Source organism: Hyperoodon ampullatus (genome assembly GCF_949752795.1).
Source record: "Hyperoodon ampullatus genome assembly, chromosome: 9".
Taxonomy (NCBI): domain Eukaryota; kingdom Metazoa; phylum Chordata; class Mammalia; order Artiodactyla; family Ziphiidae; genus Hyperoodon; species Hyperoodon ampullatus.
Genome location: NC_136922.1, coordinates 52022537 through 52046118, shown reverse-complemented (window position 1 = coordinate 52046118; position 23582 = coordinate 52022537). Strand labels below are relative to the sequence as shown.

Below are 23582 nucleotides of genomic sequence, written 5' to 3'. Positions count from 1 at the left end.
GTCTATGTTTTAAAGTGTCCCAGAGTTGGGTCTAGAAAAGAGAACACAGAGATGCAGCAGTAGCTCATTGTAGTTAGGGTCTGCTCTACAAGTAAGAAGACACGTGGTCTCCAGGAGGGGATTCAAACTTGAGAAAGGAGGGGAGAGATAGATGTATCTGGGGTGACTGGGTGACTGGGAAAGCTGACCTGCTCTCTCCTAGCCCTGCAGTAAGATTTCACCCTTTCTTTGGCTCTGACAACTAACAAATCGCACAGAGGCCCCTCCTTAGACATCCTCCTGTATATGCCGCATGATCTCAGTGGTATAAAACAATACTCTCAGATGAAGGGAAATTCATCATACTAGTTATTAACCTCATTTCTTCTTTTGCCTTGCCTTTGTAAACTCTCATTTTTCCTTCATCCTGTTTTCTTTATCACCTTTATTTTTGGGGGTGTATTTTATCTTGTTATATTATGCATTTATATGAGCTACCATAAATCCTTTCTGGAACTGGAAGGAGTAGGAATAAACGTATGCATAACTAACCTGGGAAAATGCTAACAGTTTATTTCTGGGAGGTGAGATTACAAGTGATTTTAAATTTTTATCCGGATTTATTGAGACATAATTGACATATAACATTGTATAACTTTAAGGTGTGGTGATTTGGTACACGTATATATTGTGAAATAATTACCACAATAAGGTTAGTTAACACATCCATCACCTCACATAATTAATTTGTTTATTTTGGTCATGAGAATATTTCAGATCTACTCTCTACAGGTGATTTTAATTGTCTTATGGTTAGCCTTCTGCATTTCCAAGTGTATATATATATATATTTAACAATGGGCAGGGATTCCTTTTCTAGTTAGATAATTTTTTTTTTTTTTTTACCAAATGTAGAAGAAAATATATGTGGTGGAACTGATAGACTTTTCCAGCAGAAAAATATGTAATGGTGGTAGAGAAAGAAAACCAGGAAAGAAGATAGGGTAGGTTGTAAGACTTAGTCTTAATTTTTCTTTCACCATGTTCTTCTATGAAAATATGGGAGGTATAGTATAAATATAGTGGTTCACTTGAAATATGTTTTTTAAAAATGCTATTCTTTTTATTATTTTTAAAAATTTTATTTCTTCAATTTAAGTATAGTTGATTCACAATATTGTGTTAGTTCCAGGTGTACAGCAAAGTGATTCAGTTATACATATATATATATTCTTTTTCAGATTCTTTTCCCTTATAGGTTATTATAAAATATTGAGTAGAGTTCTCTGTGCTACACAGTAGGTCCTTGTTGGTTATCTATTTTATATATAGCAGTGTGTATATGTTAATCCAAAACTCCTAATTTGGCCCTTCCCTCCCTTTCTCCTTTGGTAACCATAAGTTTCTTTTCTATGCCTGTGGGTCTATTTCTGTTTTGTAAATAAGTTTACTTGTATCATCTTTTTAGATTCCACATATAAGCAACATCACATGATATTTGTCTTTCTCTGTCTTTCTTTGTCTTCACTTCGTATGATAATCTCTAGGTCCATCCATGTTGCTGCAAATGGTGTTATTTCATTCTTTTTTATTGCTGAGTAATATTCCATTGTGTGTATGTATATATATATACCACATCTTCATTATCCATTCATCTGTTGATGGACATTTAGGTTGCTTCCTTGTCATGGCTATTGTAGACAGTGCTGCAATGAACACTGGGGTGCATGTATCTCTTAGAATTAGAGTTTTCTCCAGATATAGGACCAAGAGTGGGATTGCTGGATCATATGGTAACTATTTTTAGTTTTTTAAGGAACCTCTATACTTCTTCATAGTGGCTGCACCAACTTACATTCCCACCAGCAGTGTAGGAGGGTTCCCTTTTCTCCACACCCTCTCCAGCATTTATTTTTTGTAGACTTTTTGATGATGGTCATTCTGACCACTGTGAGGTAATACTTCACTGTAGTTTTGATTTGCAAGAAATGCTATTCTTTTGATTTCTTTCTCCTGTATAAAATAATAGGCCATGAGATGTAGCTTAAAGTCAGAAAATATAGTCATATTTCTTCTTTTTTAATAGTTGCAAGGTGAATCATTGTATGGACCTAATGTCACTAATGTCATTTTAAAATCCCCCATTGTTGTATATTTAGGTTGTTTCTACCTTTATTTAGCCAGAATAAAATTCTAAAGAGTGGCATTGGCAGGTCAGAGTGTCTGTAGCCAATGTCAGTAAACATAAATTTACATAATCTTTCATCTTTAAGATCTACAAGACTCAGATGACTGCTCCATTCCCACTCCCTGGGCCGCACTGTACCCTGAAGAGTTACCCGTGCCACTCTGTATACCTGCTTCTCTCTAGGTCTCAGATCACCTTTCCCTCACAGAGTTTCTGCAACCTAACCCTTAGTAGTTTTATCTGGTACCTTTTATCTAGCAGTCTTGACTAATGATAATTGTTATCTGAATCAGTTATTTCATTTGGGGGTTATAAAGTGGTGTTTTTTAATTCTACTGTTTGGTTTCTAACTGATTTTTTAAACTACAGCAATATACAAGTAGAATCCACAACTCAATAAAGTAAAAAATTCAAGCCTGAAAGTAAATAGTCATGTGAGTGCAAGAGTCTTATTTTAGTAGCTCTCTATGATGCACATTGGGAAATAAGGATAAAAAATCTAATTCTATAATGTTATTTTATGTAAAATTTTTACTCTAAAATACAAAGAATCAAGGCCATATAAAAGCAAAAGCAGAATAATTTATTTGAATCCATCTTTCTTTGAACAAAAATAAAAATAAGACTCTAAGTCATTTCCTTCAGCATTTTACGTCTTTTCAAAAACACCATTGGTGATTGACAACCTAGAAGGCACAGTCTTGCTTTTGTGACAATCATCTTTATTATTCTGTGGTACAAACAGCAAGAAGGAAGTTTGGGAATGACATAAAAATATATAGCAATCTAAATAGTAATGAGAATTTAATAAAACAAAGCCTGCTGAAATTTTTACAAATATAAGGTTTCCACATTTGTAGGTTAGATAGGATAGTGTCAATGCTGATGAAATGGAACATATAGATTAGAACTAATTGAGCTCTGTAGGAAACTTGATACCAAAAAAGTAATTGGAAAGTCCCGTCCTTTTCTTCCTTCCGTCAGGGCAATAAAGACTGTCCGCTGAGAACTCTTTCCCCTCCATGCTCCTCTGTAGCACAATGCATTGTGTGTATGCTGGAAAACCTGCAGTATGATTTTTTTTTTGCGGTACGCAGGCCTCTCACCACTGTGGCCTCTCCCGTTGCGGAGCACAGGCTCCGGACGCACAGGCTCAGTGGCCATGGCTCGCGGGCTTAGCTGCTCCGTGGCATGTGCGATCTTCCCGGACCGGGGCACGAACCCGTGTTCCCTGCATCGGCAGGCGGACTCTCAACCACTGCGCCACCAGTGAAGCCCTGATTTTTATAAATGACTCTATTCTGCATTAAAAGGAGTGATGAGTAAGAGGTATCGGGTTTGATTCCTTCACTGATTCCGGATGAATATACATTTTCACTGTTTTTCCTCAATATGTGCTTTCATTATTTCGCTTCAATGCATTGCTTTGCCCATGAATGCTCACCTGGCGAAGAGACGTGTAAAATGTTCTAAAGATTTCCAGGTCTACAGGTCGAAGAACCTTAAATTCTTTTATTCTTTTTCACAGCTGCGAATAATATGAGTGTTTTTAACTAGTTTAAGAAAATTACATTTACAAACCAATAAGTATAAAGAGTAAGCAATCACTAAATTCTGTAGATAATTTCCTTTTGAAACTAAAAGGTTTACTTCCTTGGATGTCTTGTGAGCAAGTTGAGTTCAACACAAACTGTGCCAAGAGCATTTAATGAGGTCAACAGACAGCATTTAAATAAATGTAGCCATAAGTTCAATAAACAAATAACTGGGCTGAGTAGCAGAATATGAACACAGGCCAACTTACCAATTTGTTAAACACCAGTTCAGTTAGGTAATAGATGCATGTAGTAATGAAAACAACACTGCTAGAATAGTCTAAGAGCCAAAGGAAAAAAATTTTGGCTGTGTTTCTATCTCAGAACCAACTGTCAAATAGAGGTAAAAGAAAGCAGGAAATTACAGTTCTTCACCCAGACCTGGCACATTTACTTTGGGAATGGGGGAGATTCACTAACCACCTATAATACTGCATTATTCATGAAATTGATCTTTGAATTTAATTGGACCTAGAGAATAAAACCATAGGAAAGAAAAAGGGTCTCTGAATGTTTAGGGAATGTTTATTCTATTGAGGAATATTTATTCTACTGAGGATCATTGATCTTCAGTTAAAATAAGCAAAGAGGAGCCCATTAAGCTATGAAATCTTTAAAAGACTGAGTCTTATTTAATCTCTGTCCCTAGGACATAGTTAATGACCTGGAGATGTTTGTGGATTGATTGTAAATAAAACAAGTGCAAAACAGTTTCTAATGAAATAAAGAGAAAATATTCTACTTGTTTGTTTTTAAAATTTAGAATAGGTAACACACATCTGTATTCAAGGAAAACACTTGTAAAAATGCTGGCTCCTCTTTAGGATGAGCTGGAAGGGAGAAAGAGGAGGAAAAATTTTAAAGAGATATTAGAGAGAAGGGAGACAGTCTTCAGAGAAAGAGAAGAAAAGAGAAGGCAGATTCAGAGAGGGAAGACATCTCAGGATGGAGGTGAAGTCCAGACAAAGACACACAAAGGGCAACTTCCTCATTAGATGGGGCAGAAGGAGGTGAGAAGAGAGAGGCTATGGAGATGGGGAGGGGAAGGCACTGGGGCTGGAGTATGATGGAGTTCTTGCATGGACTGCCCCTGGAAGGAGCATGTCCTCAACACCAGTTAAATAGTCCTTTATGTGCTGGAAAAAGAGCTTTTCTGCTTTATTTTCAACCTTCAAAGGTTATTTCTGAAATCAAATTTTATACTCCCACAAAATTCTAAATACATTGCTCATGTCTGAAAGCAGTCTAATTTCAGAGGATGATTTTTTTTAAATTTAAGGAATCATTTTTTTCACATGCAAAACCCACCAAATCACTTTATCTGGTGCTCTGAAATTATAGCTGTCATATTCCACAGTTTAAAATCATCATTTATTTCATTGTTAGGAGTCTTAAAAGATAAACCTCAAGTTTTCATTTGGTTTGTTTGCAGGCTAACTGGAAAAATAGATACATAGAATAAAGGACATATAGAAAAACAAATGAGTTTAAATAGGGTAACATTTTTGATTGGATACAATCTTAAAATTAGGAAGCAGACATATTCTCAAAATTCTTTATATTCCTTATTTTTAACAGAGAAAAATATCCCTTCATTTTCTATTCTCCAAAGTAAAGAGGGTTAGATATCATTTTAGAGAGGTTTTTTTTTTAACTGTCATGGAATAACATTCCACTATTGTGTTCTATTAGATTAGTAACATAATGCTATAAAGCAATTTTCTTTTCTTTTCAAACCAGAAGCTCCCAGTTCCATCAGAGTCTGCTCCTAATTTACCTGACTCCCTTTTCTCCAGGCTCCCTGAGACAAGAAGGAATGCACCGATGGGGTGCTCTGAGGTGCTCTCGCCACTTATTTAGCCCTTAAATGACTGCATAGTACCCCCAGGACTGGGTCTCCTCCTCGGAAGACCGTTTCCCATGCATTCATCCACAGCTAGCTGTTATTTTTGGTATTTACCCAGAGGTGTGCATGAATTACTTCACTAGAAGTGTTTCTTTTGCCAAAGGGGAAGTTCCTGTGTGTGGTTATTGATGTTCTTTTCAAAGTCAATGAATGACAAATAAAGAAATGATGGAAGATGATTTGTGGCAGTTATGCCTGCAGGCAGCTACAGCCCACAAAAAAGGGAAGTTCATTTCATTATTTCAAAAGGCTGTAGGCTTAGTTTTCCACAAATGGGAATGGAAGGCGACTGCTTGGTGTCAGCCCCGAGGTTAACTGGATAAGCAGTTTCCTGGCTTTGGCCTCAGCTTAAGTTTTACTTCTCTGGGTGTGAGGCCAGTGGTTTTATTCACTTGGGAGTAGACTGCTTTGAATCTGTGAGAGGTGGGCATTTGATGGTGACGCTGTTGGGCACATTTTGCAGGTTCGTTTTTTTCCTGGTCCTATTTGTAGTGATAGATCACTGGCTTTAAAACCACCACAGTCACTGGAAAATCATCAAGATAACCAAGATGGCTGGAGAACTGGTCTAAAGACCCCTTTCTTACCAAGATGTGGATTCCCTGGGGGAATTGCTGGATTCTAGAGCTCTGCATCTGGTCCACTGGCCGAAGTACATGGCCCCAGAAGATACTTGTGTGTTAGCCTGTTTTATTTATTAAAACTTTTTTTCAGGTGGGAAAGTGTGTTCAAATGTACAGGAACTATAATTTCCTGTTTTAACATTTTTTTCTTCTGAGCCTTTCAATAAACTCTGGGGACAGCTGGGGATGAATGCTGAGTCCTTTCAACGTAGCATCATCAAATGCAAGTTCATACTTACTCTGGATGGTCTTGCTGTTGGGCAGGGATGTGCTGAATAACTTCGTAAATTGTACTGTGCAAATCTTGCTCTGGTACACCATCAGAGGCTGGAACAGATCTCGTTGGCATCTAGAAAATGTGGCACGTTAAAAAAAATTGGCAGACTAGTAAATAGTATTCCCACTACGTTGCATAGTTGAAAACAACTGGAAGAGGTGAAGATTAGAAAATTAGAACTATTTAACTTCCCTTCAATATCCATTTCCTCCTTGCTACAGTTCCCTGCACTGACCCTATGGTAGTTTCTGCAGTGGCATAGCTATGAAGTCAGAAGAGGAATAGCTGGACAAACTATCACTTTTTTTCTCCATTTAAGAAAAAAGCTGGCAGTACTGTAAAGGAAATACAGTAGAAAAAAATAGCAAAAGAGAAGATATCAGGATAGCTTAGAATCAAAGAGCATATATTACTATACTTTATATTACATCTGTCTTACCTTTCTGACACTAATTGCCAATCATGTGTGCAAGGGTGGTTTAGAAAAAAAGAATAACTTACAGCCAGAAGCCTTCATCACATTGCAAGTTAGTAAAGACAGTACCAAGAAATACAGAACACACAAAAGAAGATGTTTTGGTTTGAATGCAGTAATGGGTTCTAAAAAGTAAGGCTTGGATGAATGTGGAAAGTACAGTAGTGTATGTCTATCTGGTTAAAATCAACATGTATTTTATTGAAATTGGCATCCATGTTTCATTAACTCCTATTCCTTATATTTGATACTGTTATTCTTGTAAACACTGTTTTCCAATTACTTAGCTAAAGTCTGGTTCCCCTCCTCATCCCAAACTCTTTCTATTTTCATTGTACTTCTGGCCAATTTCAGTCCTTTATATTTATACAGATCCACCTAGAGGACTCTTTGCCCTTGATAAATCATCTGAAGAGTTCTTTATCTCATTTGACCTGCTAGGTTACTTTGGAATATCTTAGCTTTAGATTTTTCTGGAAACTGCCTGTTTCTATTCTACTTGTCAAAGCTCTCATGGCAGTCGTAGGCTATTTATCCTAGGACTGAATAGGTGATTCATCCTATCATTTTTGTGTCAAGGGGATTTTGGTTTAGAGTTTTTACTTAAGATCAACTCGTGATTTTCTTTGGTATAGAGGTGTTCAGGGGCTATGATAAAAGCAATCTATAGATAATGACTAACTTACTCAACTAACCTAATATTAGACTTGTTAGCAAGTAATAAATTTGTTCATTTCATGCCACTGCTTTCTGTCCAATTCCCCAAAAGAAGTGCTAAATGGGCAATGAAATGTACAGTAAGTAGGGAGAGGAGGAGTATGCATCTGTACATGTATCATGACAAGCTAAAAGATGATTCTGATTTTTAAAAACTCAAGAAGTTAGTAATCAATTTATTTCCCTTCTTAACTTCAATTCTGAGATCTTGGTAATGTTATTATTATTCCTTTTCTTCTCAAAACCATTGCATTTAGCTGTTAATCTTCACACATAACTGCCATTCTGGCTGCTTCTCACACAGATCCTCCTACTCATGTCCGGGTCCTTCTGCTCCTTGGGTTGTTGGTGTTGGTTTCTCACTTCTTCCCAAAGCACCTGGAACTGCCAATGAAGGACCTCAGCTGATTCCTCAGGAGTTCTCAGCATTGAAGATGGGCATAGTTCCAAGTCAAGTTATTCTACTTACGACAGATATAAGCGGGGCTTCTGATAGGTAATCAAGCACTCATTTCTCTGCCTCAGGTTCTTTAGAACTGTAGCGTTTTGAGCAAATAGAGGTCCGCTCAATAAAATCTTGAAACTGAGTACTGATTAATTGCAAGGCTAAATTTAAAGTTTCCTACATAGATCTCACTCCTTTCCAATGCATTCCTAGGAATAAAAACTGACTTCAAAATTCACTTTTAAGTCTTATTAGCTCTTCAGTTTCCTGCTTTCCCATTTAAAAGCCACACCTGAGAGGGGTGCTTTCTGCCATGGTGCGGAGCTGTTTGAAATAACTGATCCACCAAATATTTATTTTTGTCTTTTTGGTTGTAGAAGTGAAGGGTGAGCCAATCCTGCCTGACACTGAATAGGACATTGCAAAGCTTTTGCAATGCAGTTTTTCTCTTCATCTGTGATGTGGGCACTGGCGCTACGACTCACCCATAGGAGGGTGAAATCCAATCAATCCCCCTCCATTACTCACATGGCATTTGAGAACTAAAGCCTGTGGCCAGGTAACTTACTGCTTGAACCTTAGAATCTTATATAGAATTCTCTGAACAAGTGAGGTAACCAATCCCTAACAACAAATATTGATAGTTCTCTTTTAAAAAGGAAATGAAAATGCCCAGAGGCAAGTAGTCCGTTTCTGACCCCTTCCTTAAGTGAACTATCATAAGGGAATAAGGAAACAGAGGAAAGATCAGTTGTACATAAATCTGTAAAAATGTTAATGAGCTGATTAGCTCAGAGAAATATTCTGCTTGCCTGTTAAACAAAACTGATTGCTTAAAAGACCTTGTCTGTATGGACTGAAAAAAATGGCTTCAACTGTATAAAAATTCCCGCTCTCACATCTCATGCACCTTTAGGAAAAAATAAAGATATGTACCTGCATACTTTGGGTTTATATGGTACCTTCCTTCTGAAGAGCATAAGGTACCTTCAAGGGTATAATCAATTGTCTTTGCAATGTCCTCATGAGGTATGAGGAAGAAATAAAGGGGAAACTGAGCAACAGAGAGAGTCAGTGAAGTGACACGCTGCAGTCATCAAAGTGATGCAGAATTATTTAAACCAGGGTCTCTTGGACCCCTATTTATTCACTTCTCTTGACCTTCAACCTAGTTAATTCTCTCTTCCCTGAGCTTACCAGGTAAAGAATGTTTATGAATTCGTGTAACTTCCTTATTTGTGTTAGCTTTATTGATAGAGGCTGAGAAAGATGCTTTAGCTCCCCAGATCCGGCAATGTCATTCATTACAGAGTAGGTAAACACTGCTGAGGGTAATGCAGCCATTTGACCACACTGCCCACATGCTTAAATGAATGCTGCTTACACCTCTGGTGAACCAGAATGCTACTTCTGGGCTAATCGGCCACTAGGAAAACCAACCCTGGGAACACCAGAAGCATCTGGAAAAGCAACAAATTCATATATTCCAAAGTCATCCAGAGCATCTTCGTGGCCTGAAATGGAAAACAAATACTACTTACAAACCAAATGCCTCAAATTGCTATTGCTATTTTTTAGAAAAACCTTTATAAAACTTATCTTCATGGTTTGCTTCAAGTGGTATGTGTACAAAACCAATTTAACATTTCTTAATCCCCTATAGTCATGCTGCCACTAAATAGTATTGGAAATCACTCCTGTTGAAGCTCAGAATTGAAACTGAATTGGGACAATTATTCTTAAAGTCTGACGTGGAAACAGTGTATTATATATTAATACACTGTTAATATATATATATTATATATATATATATATATATATATTATATAAACACATGTGGGCAGCCTTGTCCTTTGTAACTCTCAGTTACCAGAGACTTATAAACACCAAGGCTTCAATCTGTCAATCACAGCAGCTCTTAATCCACCCATAATATCTACTGTACTCTGCTAGATCTAACAGAGTCCACCAGGACTAATAAGAATAAATAAGCAACTATTGCTGCCCATACATACAAAACAGAAAACAAGTCCGATGTCACCTAAACTATCATCAGTAAAATGACAGGAATGGGGTGGTTGGGAGGAATCAGGTGGTCTCTGGGGCCTTTCTGAACTCTGACGGTTTATCATTTGTGAGAAAGGACTAGACAACAGGAAGAAGACCCATGTTTACTGAGCATCCAGGCATTGTATTAGGCACTCCACCTACATTACTGGATTTAATTCTCAGAGCAACCCTGAGGGGAAGTTATGATCTCTATTGTATAGATGAGTTGAGGTCAGGAAAAATAATTAATTTTCCCAAGGTGACATTGGGGGAAAGTGGCACAGATGGGATAGAAACCCAGCTCCTCTGACTCCAAGGCCTGAGCAAAAGCCCCACTGTTAACTTACAACAACTCAGTAGGGAGTCAGAAGTGAGGGGCACCGCTGGGGACAGGGAAGCAGCAAACCTGTGGGACCTCCCTTTCCTCTTCTCCCTGGGAAGGAGCTGCCAGCACTGTATCTGCTTTAGGAACTGACATAGTGAGAGAACCCTTGGGCATTTTCAAAATAATAAGAGGATCAATGGAACAGGATTCAGCAGAACTCAGTGATGGCGGGCAAGTGACAGTCTCTCTGAACCTTAGTTCTCTTGCCTGTGAAATGGAGTTGAAAGTGCCTTTCAGGCTTATCTTACAGACCTGTGTGACTTACATAAAACTAATACAAGGGATAGAACTTTGTGAAGTGAGGGCAGTCATCCTGGGAAGGGAGTGTTAGTGTTATCTCATGTGAATTCTGTTATGTCAATAGTACATTTTACATATATAATTAATATCAACAATATATATTAATATACATTAATATTGATAACAGCCCCCTCAGCCCAGCCATTACCTGAAAACGTTTGAGCTTTCCTGTATTCAGTTTCTGGCCTGAAAAGACAAATTGGTGTTTCTGTCAGTCTTAATCATTGAGGAAAAAGCATTCAAGAGAAAAATTATTTTCATAGAAATATAGGCATTACCTGCCTTCTAGCTTTTGCTTTATAACTAAAACCAAAAAAGAAAAAACACAGTAAGATACACTTTAGTGCACATATAAAACCATTCAAAAATTTTGTTTTAAATTTTAACCTACCTTTGTAGGGTTGATATTTTTTCCATAGGAGGAGAAGACACATGGATATAATCAAAAAGAGTGATATTCCAGTTATACTTGCTAAAGGGGACAATGATTTCCCTTTTTGTGCAAGCTTCTCTATTCCTAAATAAAAAGACAAATATATTTTTATTAAAGATCAATAATAAATTGACCCTAAATAAATAAATCCTAAACAGTACAGTACTGCAAATGTGTGTATATATATATATATACATATATATATAGGGAGAGAGAGAGAGAGAGAGAGAGAAGTCTGAGTGAGACCAAACAGAAGGCAGGCACTTATTTTAGAATACATACTAAACTCTCTAAGGATATTTGTGATTGAAAATGTGGTGAGCTGTCCAGGATAATACCAATATGTTGTACTAGATGTAGCAAATAGCTCATGTCATACTTTTCAATAGTGTTCACCAGCATTTAGCTTGGATCTGTTGGATCTCATTGTATAAAACATCCCCAGATGCTAGGCTGTTCTCTATCTCTCTTTCCATCTCACTCTTTTAACATTGTTCAGGTATGTGGATTTTCTAGGGCAGTGGTATGTAGTTAAAGGTGTGGGAGGGGAGGTGTTCATTTCAAATAATTACTAATTTTTGACCAATAAAGAAATTTTAATCCTTAAAATAGAATGCGTGATTGTCAATAAGACATTTAAAGTCCCACCTTTGACTACAATTCACTGTGTTTTGCAAGTCATTCCTTTTGTTAATATTTCTATATAAAATATAGTGCTAAAAGCTAACACTTGCTGAGTGATTATAATACATCAGACTCTGTTCTAAGAGCACATGATACGTATTAACCCATGGAATGTCCACAACGATGTTATTAGGGAGGTAATATTATTATTATTATCCCCTTTTAGAGATGGGAATCTGAGGCTTGCCTGAGGTCACTCAGGTAGTAAGTGGCAGAGTCCAGATGTGCCCCCAGACTCTTGACACTTTGTGCTGCCTCACTTTGATGCTGTTTTGACAAGACTTACTAAGTATGGCAATGTTAACACCAGTTCCAGACTATAACATGCTTAGTCAGAGAGTTAATCTATAAAGTGGAAAGTTGTGTGGCCTCCCACAAAAGCAAGTAACAGATGTCTTCCATGTTATCATGTTAATCAGACATTGATGTGGAAATGAATGGTGGCAGTTGCCTGTCTCTGTCCAGTTTAATGTGGGAGTGAAAGTTATGGGATGGCACTTCCCTTCTGCCGTGGTGGAGAACAGCTTGGAGCATCTGGGTGTGGTGAAGAACATGGTGCGGACTCAGCTCTGCAATAAATACCCAGCCTGCACCCTGTTGCCTTCCACCACAAAGCCTCTACTGAGGTCTCCAGCAGCCAAGATAAGGATGAAACCTTAATCTTTCCCTTCTTTCATTGTGGACCTATATGTACTCTCTCAGCTTTTCTACCTACAACGCTTTCACTTTTTAATCTTCCCAGAATCTTTTCATAATGTAGTGTAGATCACATATGTTAAACTCCAGTTAAAAAGTCATGGAGGGCTTCCCTGGTGGTGCAGTGGTTGGGAGTCCGCCTGCTGATGCAGGGGATGCGGGTTCGTGCCCCGGTCCGGGGGGATCCCGCGTGCCACGGAGCGGCTGGGCCCGTGAGCCGTGGCCGCTGGGCCTGCGCGTCCGGAGCCTGTGCTCCGCAATGGGAGAGGCCGCGGCAGTGGGAGGCCCACGTACCGCAAAAAAAAAAAAAAAAAAAAAAAGTCATGGAAATCATGATATCTCCTCTAATTTTCCCATGTAATGCTGTTCTAGTATTCCCTTTAAGTCCTTAAGAGTTTAAGCAGGTTGCTTTTCATCACCAAAAATCTTTACCATCTCAGATGGTATATTTATAAATTTTTGATATGCATTCAGAGAATTGTGTTCTTAAAATGTTCTTTTTATGGGATTACAATAGCTGTGTAATATTTATTGCTTTAAAACAGATTTTAAGTTAAACTCCTTTTAGCTTTGGGTGGAAGAAACTACTACTATTTTATACTACTTTGGGTAGTATAAAATGGACTAGAATGGCAATTTATTGGTTCTGATCTAGACCAGAACATCACAAAACTTATTTGAAATATTATTTTTCCTCCTTTTCTCTTGGTTAATAACTTGTAGGAAAAGTTATATTCTCCCACTGTTAGAATGCTGAGCTTTTAGTTTGTAACTACTTTAGCATTTGGGTGATCTCTGTGTGAGGTCTTAGCCTTTCTTCAGATACTGTGCTCCTACTTCACAGGTTTGTTCTCTCTAAAGAGCTGGGCAGCTTTGAATGAGCCACTTGACTCTAAGGGTCTGGATTTTCCCAGTAGTAAAATGAGGAGGCTAGAATGATTGGTTTTTAAGTTCTTTTGTTGCTCAGATATTATATGATTTGAGGCAGCCAAAGAGTTTTACATGAACTTTATGTAAATAGGACACTATACCCAATGGTATGCTAGTAACTGAGTATCAAAAAGAATTATATGCACATATATACATACAAAAGTTATAAATTTTACTGATATGAAGGATGTGTAGCCTAATTTAGAATTAATAATAAAATATGCAGTACTCTTTATTGTTAATTCCATATATCTAATTGATTCTCACGGAATGCTTTTGTTGATTTTTGCTGAACTCTCGCATTTTCAACCTGTGGGTGAGATTCAACCTGTGGGTGAGATTCAACCATGCTTTGAAACAATTAGACTTCAAATAAATGCTTGGTTACTATGCAATTCAGCAAAGAGATAGCTTACATCATAGAGGAACAAGTGTAGCTTCAACACGAACGCTGGCTGATATTTACTAAGATGAAAGTGAAACAACAATGACATTCGTTGGAATTTCATTTAACAGCGATGTGAATGACTTCTTTGCTAAATTGGAAAATAGATTTTTTTTTTTTTTTTTTTTTTTTTGCGGTACGCGGGCCTCTCACTGTTGTGGCCTCTCCCGTCGCGGAGCACAGGCTCCGGACGCGCAGGCCCAGCGGCCATGGCTCACGGGCCCAGCCGCTCCGCGGCATGCGGGATCCTCCCGGACTGGGGCACGAACCCGTGTCCTCTGCATCGGCAGGCGGACTTTCAACCACTGCGCCACCAGGGAAGCCCCGGAAAATAGATTTTGAATACCGGGAGAACTCAATTTTTTTTCGCCATATGTAATGTAATGGCTACAGAAACAATGCACTTTTAAATGTAATCTGTATTATCATCTCCATCACTTTCTTAAGTGTAACAATCAACAATTTCTCCATCACTTTTGTACGTGTAGACAATCTTATTAACAACATCCTCTGAGTTTTGAAAAGTATTTTCATTATTATTAAGTTCAAAATATTTTATAATATTCATTGTAATTTCTTATTTATCCTAGAGATTATTTAGAAGCATATTGTTTAATTTCCTTATGCCTGGGAGTTTTCTTTCTTGATTTTTTTAGTTAAATTCCACTCTATTTAGAATGCATACTCTGCTTGATATAAATCTTTTAAAATTTGTTGAGATTTTTTAAAAAATGACCATATATATAGGTGCATGCTTCTAAAGTATAAATTCAGAAGGACCCATACTCTGCTGTGGTTGTCAATAAGATAAAGGCAAACAGAATGGTCTCTTGAGACACCAGCAGTGATACAAAAGCAAAGTAATAAAGAAGAAAAAATTGTTAAGAAATACTAAATAATAAAATGGCATGATTTAAGACACAGCATATGATTTGGGTACCACTTTTATCAAGAGAATTCTCTTCTTTTTTTTTTTTTTTTTTTTTACGTGGGCCTCTCACTGTTGTGGCCTCTCCCATTGCGGAGCACAGGCTCCGGACGCACAGGCCCAGCAGCCATGGCTCACAGGCCCAGCCGCTCCGCGGCATGTGGGATCCTCCCAGACCGGGGCACGAACCCGCATCCCCTGCATCGGCAGGCGGACTCTCAACCACTGCGCCACCAGGGAAGCCCTCTCTTCTTTATTTTAGATCCAATACTAAAATCAAAACTACACAATTTTCAGATATGCACAATTAAATGTATGCGCATTATATGTATATAAAACCAAATGTACATTTGTTTCCCATGTATTTGGAACAGATATGTCATATCAGTAATAATGAAAATAATAAAGAAATTTAAAGTGTCATTTATAGGTACAGATAAAGAAATAGTTTCAGAGAAATGAAAATATTGGCCACAGTCAGTAAGTCCTAGAACAGGGACCGGAACATAGTTTTTTCCCTGACTGCAAATTTAATTTTTTGCTGTTGATCCATGGTCAAAGAATGGTTTTCCCACAGGCTTTTCTTTTCTTTTTTTAAATAAATTTATTTATTTATATTTTTATTTATTTTTGGCTGCACTGGGTCTTCGTTGCTGCGCGCAGGCTTTCTCTAGTTGTGGCGAGCAGGGGTTACTCTTCATTGCTATGCACGGGTTTCTCATTGTGGTGGCTTCTCTTGTTGTGGAGCACGGGCTCCAGGTGCGAGGGCTTCAGCAGTTGTAGCATGCGGGCTCAGTAGTTGTGGCTCATGGGCTCTAGAGCGCAGGCTCAGTAGTTGTGGTGCACGGGCTTGGTTGCTCCGTGGCATGTGGGATCCTCCCGGACCAGGGCTCAAACCTGTGTCCCCAGCATTGGCAGGCAGATTCCTAACCACTGTGCCACCAGGGAAGCCCAAGAATGTTTTTCATAATTGGCAGGTAGCCCTCAATATATTGTTTTTCCTCCAACCTTTTCTAACACCAGATTTGATGTGCTCTGACTCTCTCATTTCTTGATAGCCAGACTGCCTTCACTAAAATTCAATATCCCTTAGTCCCTAAAAAAAAAAAATTCAATGCTAATTTATTCTAGTCCAGTTTCAACAATGAACTTTACAATGAAAAATATTTTAGTGTAGTGTCAGCTGTTTTTTCCCCCCTTAAACCTGAAAATATGCTAATAAGTATTATTTCAGAGTACTTCTCATTCTAATGCTGAAGTTACACTATGGCATACATCAGCTCTTTGCCAGGCACTTCCATGATTCTGAGGCCTTGTAATAGGTTTAACATACAATGACTGGATGTCTCACACTATATAAGATATATCTCCTCCCCTCTCCATTTTTACCTTTTTGTCCCTTTTGTGTTTCCTAAAATGACTGAATTTGTACATTCTGTCCTACAGAGGATCCAACTCATTCCCTTTACCATTATTTCCTTATTTCTTCAGACTCCTTCCTTATTGCCCTCTTTCCTCTCTCTCCCTTGGCCTCTGTTAGCCCTCCATCAGAGAACCACCCTGAGGTGACCAGCACCTGTTAGCTTAAAACCTTGGCTATGGCAAAGGCCAAGTGTCCTTTCCCTGAAGAATGAAGAATATAGTCCTTTTCTCAGAACAAATGATCTTCCCTGTTGGGCCCCCTTCTCTTCTAGAGCATCCTGGCTCTCTATGCTAAGCACTGCTTCTCTCTACCAGAACACACAAGATTTACCAGGTCCAGCATTTGAAATTCACAAAATAAAAATGCCAGATATCTCTGGGATCAAATCAAGGGGCACAGTTGCCATTGTGTCAGCTCTAGGCAAGTGTATTTTAGAGAGAAGGATTTCTAGAACGCAACTTGAAAATAAGTCAACAGGGAAATTCTGACCCTATTGCCACAAAGAATGTATAGGGATCCCAAGTGCAGTTCTGGATACTTGCAGGAGCCCCATTCTTCCTCCTTTCAGAGAGTTTTGTACTCTTTAGCACATAGCATGCCACTCTCCCCATTATTTAAACATGACTGACTCATTTACCAAAGCCCTAGTGCAAATGCTACTTGCCCCCTCCTTTGACAAACAAATAAAATGAAATAACATATTAAGTGCAAATATAGGCAAGAGGTGTGGTATCCATTGCAACCCTGCTGCTTGAGAGACTGCACCTAAAACAGGATAGCCGTATGCTCCAGTCAGTGTCTATTTCAAGATCAGAATGGAGTCCTGAGATCTCTCCCATCCAATCTGTTAGCTGATTACAGCCGCTGATTCATGTCCCTATGGAAATGAAGGTGCCCTACTGGGGGGCCATGCTATTTCCACACTCTACTATGGCTCCACCTGACAGACACTGTGGTTCTATGCTAGATGCTCATGGGATGTCACCTAACGTTTCAGGTTCTGCATGTCAGGGCTGTAGCTTATCTCAGTTGTTATATCGCATGGTCCAAGGTGAAATACACCTCCTGGAGATCTTAACCAGAGAAATTTCTAGATAGTTAGAAGAAATCAGTAAATTTATCTTTCTGCCTAGTAGTAGTGTCATTTTCCCATTCTCTTCTTTATGAAAAGATGTACAATAGAAATAGATATGAAAAAATTATAGATTTTGCAGGATCATGTACAAAAATATTTCTACTATAGCTAAATCTCAAACTATGGCCATGTGGCTCTTGAGAACTCTAATAATGTATACAGTGGAATGTTTTCATTAAATGTGAACATTTGCATTCTGATCATAAACATTTTCATTTTATACATATTGCATGTCACAATAGTGATTTAGGCCCAGTTAAATTTTAAAGTAGGGACACTTGCATTCAAGGAAGTCTTTAATTAAAGTAATAAAATCATTCTTTTTCCAAAATATGAATGCTAATTTATTACTTTAATTGCTATTCTTCCCTTGAAACTTATATGCTGTTACTTTTAGTTACAGATATTTCATAATTTCTCACTAGTATGAAAGTATACACATGTCTGGATAAACCAGAGTATCTTTGTATATAGCATGAAGTTAGTTAAGGTGATAAGAAAATACACACTATCCTGTACATATATGTGACATATCTTGTATATATGTGACATATCTTTTAGATATTGATATTCTCAGTCAAGAACATCCAGGGAGACAGTTTATACAGTGGTTAAAAAAAAAGGTTTTGGGGGCTTCCCTGGTGGTGCAGTGGTTGAGAGTCCGCCTGCCGATGCAGAGGACATGGGTTCGTGCCCCGGTCTGGGAAGATCCCACATGCCACGGAGCGGCTAGGCCCGTGAGCCATGGCCGCTGAGCCTGCACGTCCGGAGCCTGTGCTCCTCAATGGGAGAGGCCACAACAGTGAGAGGCCCGCGTACCGCAAAAAAAAAAAAAAAAAGGGTTTTGAATTTAGATACTATTGTATTACCAACTAGCTGTGTGAATTTGCCTATTTCCCCTGTTTTCTTTAGGATATCTCTACTAAGATACAGAAAGGTCAACTGATATCTCAAATTAGATGTGAATCATAGCCCACAGAGGTGGAAGGCACCATCTGGTCTAGTCTTACACAGGCAGGAAAACATAGAGCTAATTGTCACATTCTCCAGACTTCCTCTCCCCAACTGAAAGTCCCTAATAAAACTTTTGATTATTTCCAGACTTTGTTATTTTCTTTCCATATTTGTGACCCTGGAGTCATCTTTGACTCCTTTTTCCTTTGCCTCCCACTTCTTATTGTTGAGACTTTTTGATTGGCCACATTCTTTGCCTCATTAAAAACAAATGTTCATCTATTTCTTATAACTGGACTCTGGTTATGCCAAACACAACTTGGTTTTGAAAATATCTCAGAGGCAGGTATCTTATCCCTCTAAATTATTTCAAATTTTCCACAGATATTAACATAGGTAGCTCATCAAAGTGGATGGTAAGTGCTCAATTGATAGCTACAAGAGATGTCCATTTTTTTCACTGTAGCTTGGTGTACCCTTAATCTGCATTGCAGAGATTAATTCATTTGGAAAGCTTTAAAAAAAATCAAATACTTAAAACACATCAATACTACTCATTTTCTTTGCCATTTGCCACTGTTTAAGATCTGTGGACATTTGGGGATTGGAAAACAGCTCTAAAAGCCACAAAGAGGTTATGAATGTTGACAACATTGAATCCTTCTGAAAAATAAGCACCTGCCCTTCTTATTTACAATAATAACAAATGTCTGGTCTTTGTACCAGTCAAACAGGTTTTTTAGATTTTACAAAAGGTAATTATTTGATATTAAGACTGTAGCTGTCTTTGGACCTTGGTAATAAGATCTTAATCAAATACTGGGGGCTTCTGATACTATGACAATATCTTAGCTAAATATTAATGGAGAAAGTTTAGGTAGTAAGAAAGGCTTCACTGCAGTATTCACCTACATATTATAGCCATGTTTTCACTTGCAGTGAGCATGAGGAACAAGTCTATGATAACATCCAGATTGCCACAAAATTATTTTATATACTTAATTATGGTGTGTTTCAAAATTATGTTTCAGTTACCACTGAGGTAAAAAGCTCATTAAATCATATTAGAAATTTAGTAAAATATAAAGCAAAGAATGCTAGCTGTTTACATACATGCCTGCCATCCATATGAAGTTATGAGCATCTTGTTAGCAGGAATTATTTTTTTTAAATGGCATTTTCAATGCTTACCCTAGTATTTGGCCCATTATAGGTGTTAAATAATGAATGAATGAGTGCCTGATTTATATAACCCTGAACACATACATGCTTTGGGGACCTATAAGGGAAATACGTTATTAACTACTGCCCAAATGAAGCATAATTCAGGTAAAAATTCTAGAGCTGCATCATCCAGTATGGTAGCCACTAGACATATGTGGCTATTTACATTTAAATTAAAGTTAATAGAGATAAAATGAAATAAAAGCTTCAGTTCCTCAGTGGCATAACCATATTTTAAGTGCTCAAAAGTCAAATGAGGCTAGGGACTACCATACTGGATAGAGCAGACATCAAACATTTCCTTCATTGCAGAAAGTTCCACTGGATATCACTCTTCTAGAGTGTGGTATTTTCTTCATGTGATAAAAAACAAAATCTCACCATGCCAGTATGTAAATTCTAATGTACTCAAATGATTTTGCAAATATGAATACCCTCAACTTCAAGGAGTCTTGGGAAGGCCCCACCTACCATATATTTATCAATCTGTAGATTTTTAATAGCCTTATCATTCTCAATGGCTTGTTAAGAGTTTTAAATTCAAAAGGCGATGGAGAAAAAAAAAACCACCTTAAACAAGTGGGTGTCACACTTGTGCTTGCTAAATAATCAGATCCAAGATCCTAGCTGCCAGGTTCTGATCTGATAGGTCTGAGGTATCTTAATGAAAATACATTATTAGACCTCCCCAGGTGATTTTGATGCACATGGCCCAAAGGCCAAGTACTGCAAAATTTGGCCTAAGAATTCCAAGGATTGTATTCTTGCTTTATATATTAAAAAAACATGTACTGACTCTCTCTATGTAATGGGCCCTATTCTAGGCCGCAGGTCTGTAAAGACAGAGAAAGAGAAGACACCAATGCAGAAGGTATTAATGAGTGGCGCCTTTTGCAAACTTGTTCCTCTACCAATCATAGGAACCCTGACCACCACTTCCTGTCCAAGCCTGTCCCCAGGTTGTCCCCAGGTGGAATCTGGCTTGTCTTCGTCTGTATGCAAAGAAGAGTCTAAGAAGGACTTGACAGTAGCAGTAGAAGTAGTAGCAGTAGAGGACAGAGCAAAAGAAGAAGAAGGTGGAAGCAGAGGAGAAAGCAGAAGGGGAGGAGGAAGAGGAGGAGGAGGAGAGAAAAAGGGAGAAGAAGGAAGAAGGAGAGAAGAGAATGGGCTTGAGAGATAGAAAGAAAGGAAACTTGATGACTGGATGTTAGGCAGGGCAATAAGCAAGAGAAAAAAGTCTGGGATGGCGTTTAGCTTTCTGGCTAAGGTTGGTAGATACTAGGACCATTCATTTAAACAGGGAATACAGAAAGAATGGCAATTTGGGGGAAAAGAAGATGTTTCATTTTTGATATATTGAACCAGTATGTCGCCTCTGGCACTTGAAAGTAGAGACATTTAGAAGGTAACTGGGAATACAGTTTTAGATCTTTAAAGATAAAGATTTGGGATGTACCAGTGTCACATGAAACCACGGGAGTGAATGAAATCATACTGTAGAGAGAAAAGAAGGCTCAGAAAGTTGGGAATTTGGTGGACATAAATATTTTAGGCAGTGATTCTTAACTATTTGGATTGATGACATTTCTGAAAACCAGATGACCTCTAGAAAATGCCAAATTTCACAGAGTTACAAAATTTTGTAGTTTCCAAGGTGTCGAGACCCCTATTGTGAACTCCCACAGATTTCAGATTTCAGGTTTTAAATGGTGAAAGAAGAAGGGAAGCCTGTGAAGGACAGTGAGAAGGGAGCCAGATAGGAAAACCAGATTTCATGGAGATGTATTCATCTGACCTAATGCAACAGTAGATATAAACCTTTTAAATGAATAACCTCTTCTCTTATATTCCTGTTTGTAAAATCAGGAAAGCAAGAATATACATTTAGAAGTAATTTATTGAATTCCCTTTTTCTTTATAGCCCCTCAGAGCTAGCAATTGAATTCTCTCTCCATTATTCTTTGGGTTTTCTTTCTTTGACTCTTAGAAACCATGGCTTAGTTAACTCAGGAAAGAGTTTCTTAGAGTATATGAACAATCCCACAATGACATTCTCTTCCACACAGGTATAAAAGAGGAGTAGAGGAAGGCTATCGTGCATTTGTGTTTCATTGGGATCCCTGCCTTTTACATCACACTCACCTACAGAAGTGATGATGATGGTGAAATGAGTTTCATCTCGCCTTCCAGTTACATTGTTGTAAGCACAGCACACATAGTCAGTTGTCTTCTGGGCTATTTTCTCAGATGCAACTTCCAAGCGAGGCCCGTGCTTAATGACATATGTGACATTGTCTGTCCTCCGGATCCAGGAGTAGGTGTTGGGAGGATAAGAATCAGCAGAACAATCAAACAAGATCGCTTCTCCAATATCCACAGTGAACACTTCCCCTACTTTTAGCCCTTTATCAGAATTAACTTGAAGTCCATAAGGTCCATCTACATTAATTGAGAAAAGAAATAAAGGGGTGACATAAATGATCACAACATAGTTTTTGAGTTTGGGAGAGCTTAGCAGCATTTTATTTTGCATGAAAGTCCTCATGTTAAACGTGGGCAAATAGGTCTTCATTTAGACTCCCAGTAAATGATAAGGACCTAAAAGTGTTTTATTCTGGTATCCATGGAAATGGAAATAATTTGAGATGTGACTGAACTTATCTGAAATAGTGTAAAGCCTAAAACTTAGGATATAATTGTACAGACACTGTTATCATGATTGTGGTGCTAAGCTTTCGAGTCATGTATAGATAAATATGCAATTTTGTTAGACAAATTCCATCTTTCTGAAACTGCAGTTGTACTTAAAAGCATTTAAAAAATAGATTATGGCCACTATTTTCTCTTTGACAACCTTTCTTTGAGTATTATCTACTTTTCTTCTAAGTGCTGGGACAGTTCATGCAAATATTTATGTTACACAGTTTCACATGCAACACGAATTTGTGCAAAAAGATATAGGAGTATTCCATATTTTCATGACATTTTAAGAGTTTAAAGAATTAAAAAAATTCCTCCCACAAGCTAAGCATAGATTCCATTTGGAAAAAATACATCTTCATTATCATCAACAAATATTCATTGATCATCAATAAACTACTTAATCATGGATATCCCCTGGTATTTTTCCTTACACTGCAATATTCCTATAGCAGCTTGCTATTTCTATGGCACCAGATTGCCTGCAGAGACACATTCCTCACTGATTTTTTCAGAGAACATATAAAAAGAGATTTAAAAAATATTCCCCAGCTAGATAGGTTTTTCTCATTCAGTATATATCCTGACTTATATTCTAAAAACTTTAAGGTTTAGGCATTATTGTACTCATTTTTCAGTTGACCACAACCAATATTTGTTGGATATTCACCATCTGAAGACACTTTAAGTACTTATGCAGACAACCACATTTAATCTTTAAAGCAACCGCATAAGGTAAATGCTATTATTCCCATTATAACGTGAAGGAAGAGATATTTAAAAAATTAATTTCCCCATGGTCACATAGCTATTAAATGGCAGCTCTGGGACTATAAAATATATGTATTTAATTATTCATATTACCTCTCCAAAAAAACTGTTAAGTGGTATAACTTTCTATATCAAAATAGTTTCTGTTTTTCTAACTGTATTATTTGTTCTACAATAAATTACTGTCTAATTATACATTAATTCTGTACTCAGTTAATCAAGTAATCAATCAAAAAATACTTGAGAGATACTGTTACATAATATATTTAATATGTGAGAGATAAAAAATGTGTAAGAGAGATAAAAAATGTGTAAGACAC

At 37.7% G+C, this 23582-nt stretch overlaps 1 protein-coding gene across 3 annotated transcripts in view; it reads right to left on the bottom strand.

Annotated features, from left to right (window-relative positions):
• Nucleotides 1-6526: 6526 nt before the first annotated feature.
• HEPACAM2 (HEPACAM family member 2) overlaps nucleotides 6527-23582 on the bottom strand; it is a gene marked incomplete at both ends in the record, with an annotated part of 39738 nt that continues 22682 nt past the window's right edge. For all 3 annotated transcript variants that reach the window (XM_079711613.1, XM_079711614.1, XM_079711615.1), the window contains 6 exons: nucleotides 6527-6640; nucleotides 9646-9719; nucleotides 11088-11125; nucleotides 11218-11242; nucleotides 11331-11456; nucleotides 21934-22230. In XM_079711613.1, the coding sequence (XP_079567739.1) occupies nucleotides 6527-6640; nucleotides 9646-9719; nucleotides 11088-11125; nucleotides 11218-11242; nucleotides 11331-11456; nucleotides 21934-22230 (674 nt within the window). The remainder of the gene's footprint in view (nucleotides 6641-9645; nucleotides 9720-11087; nucleotides 11126-11217; nucleotides 11243-11330; nucleotides 11457-21933; nucleotides 22231-23582) is intronic.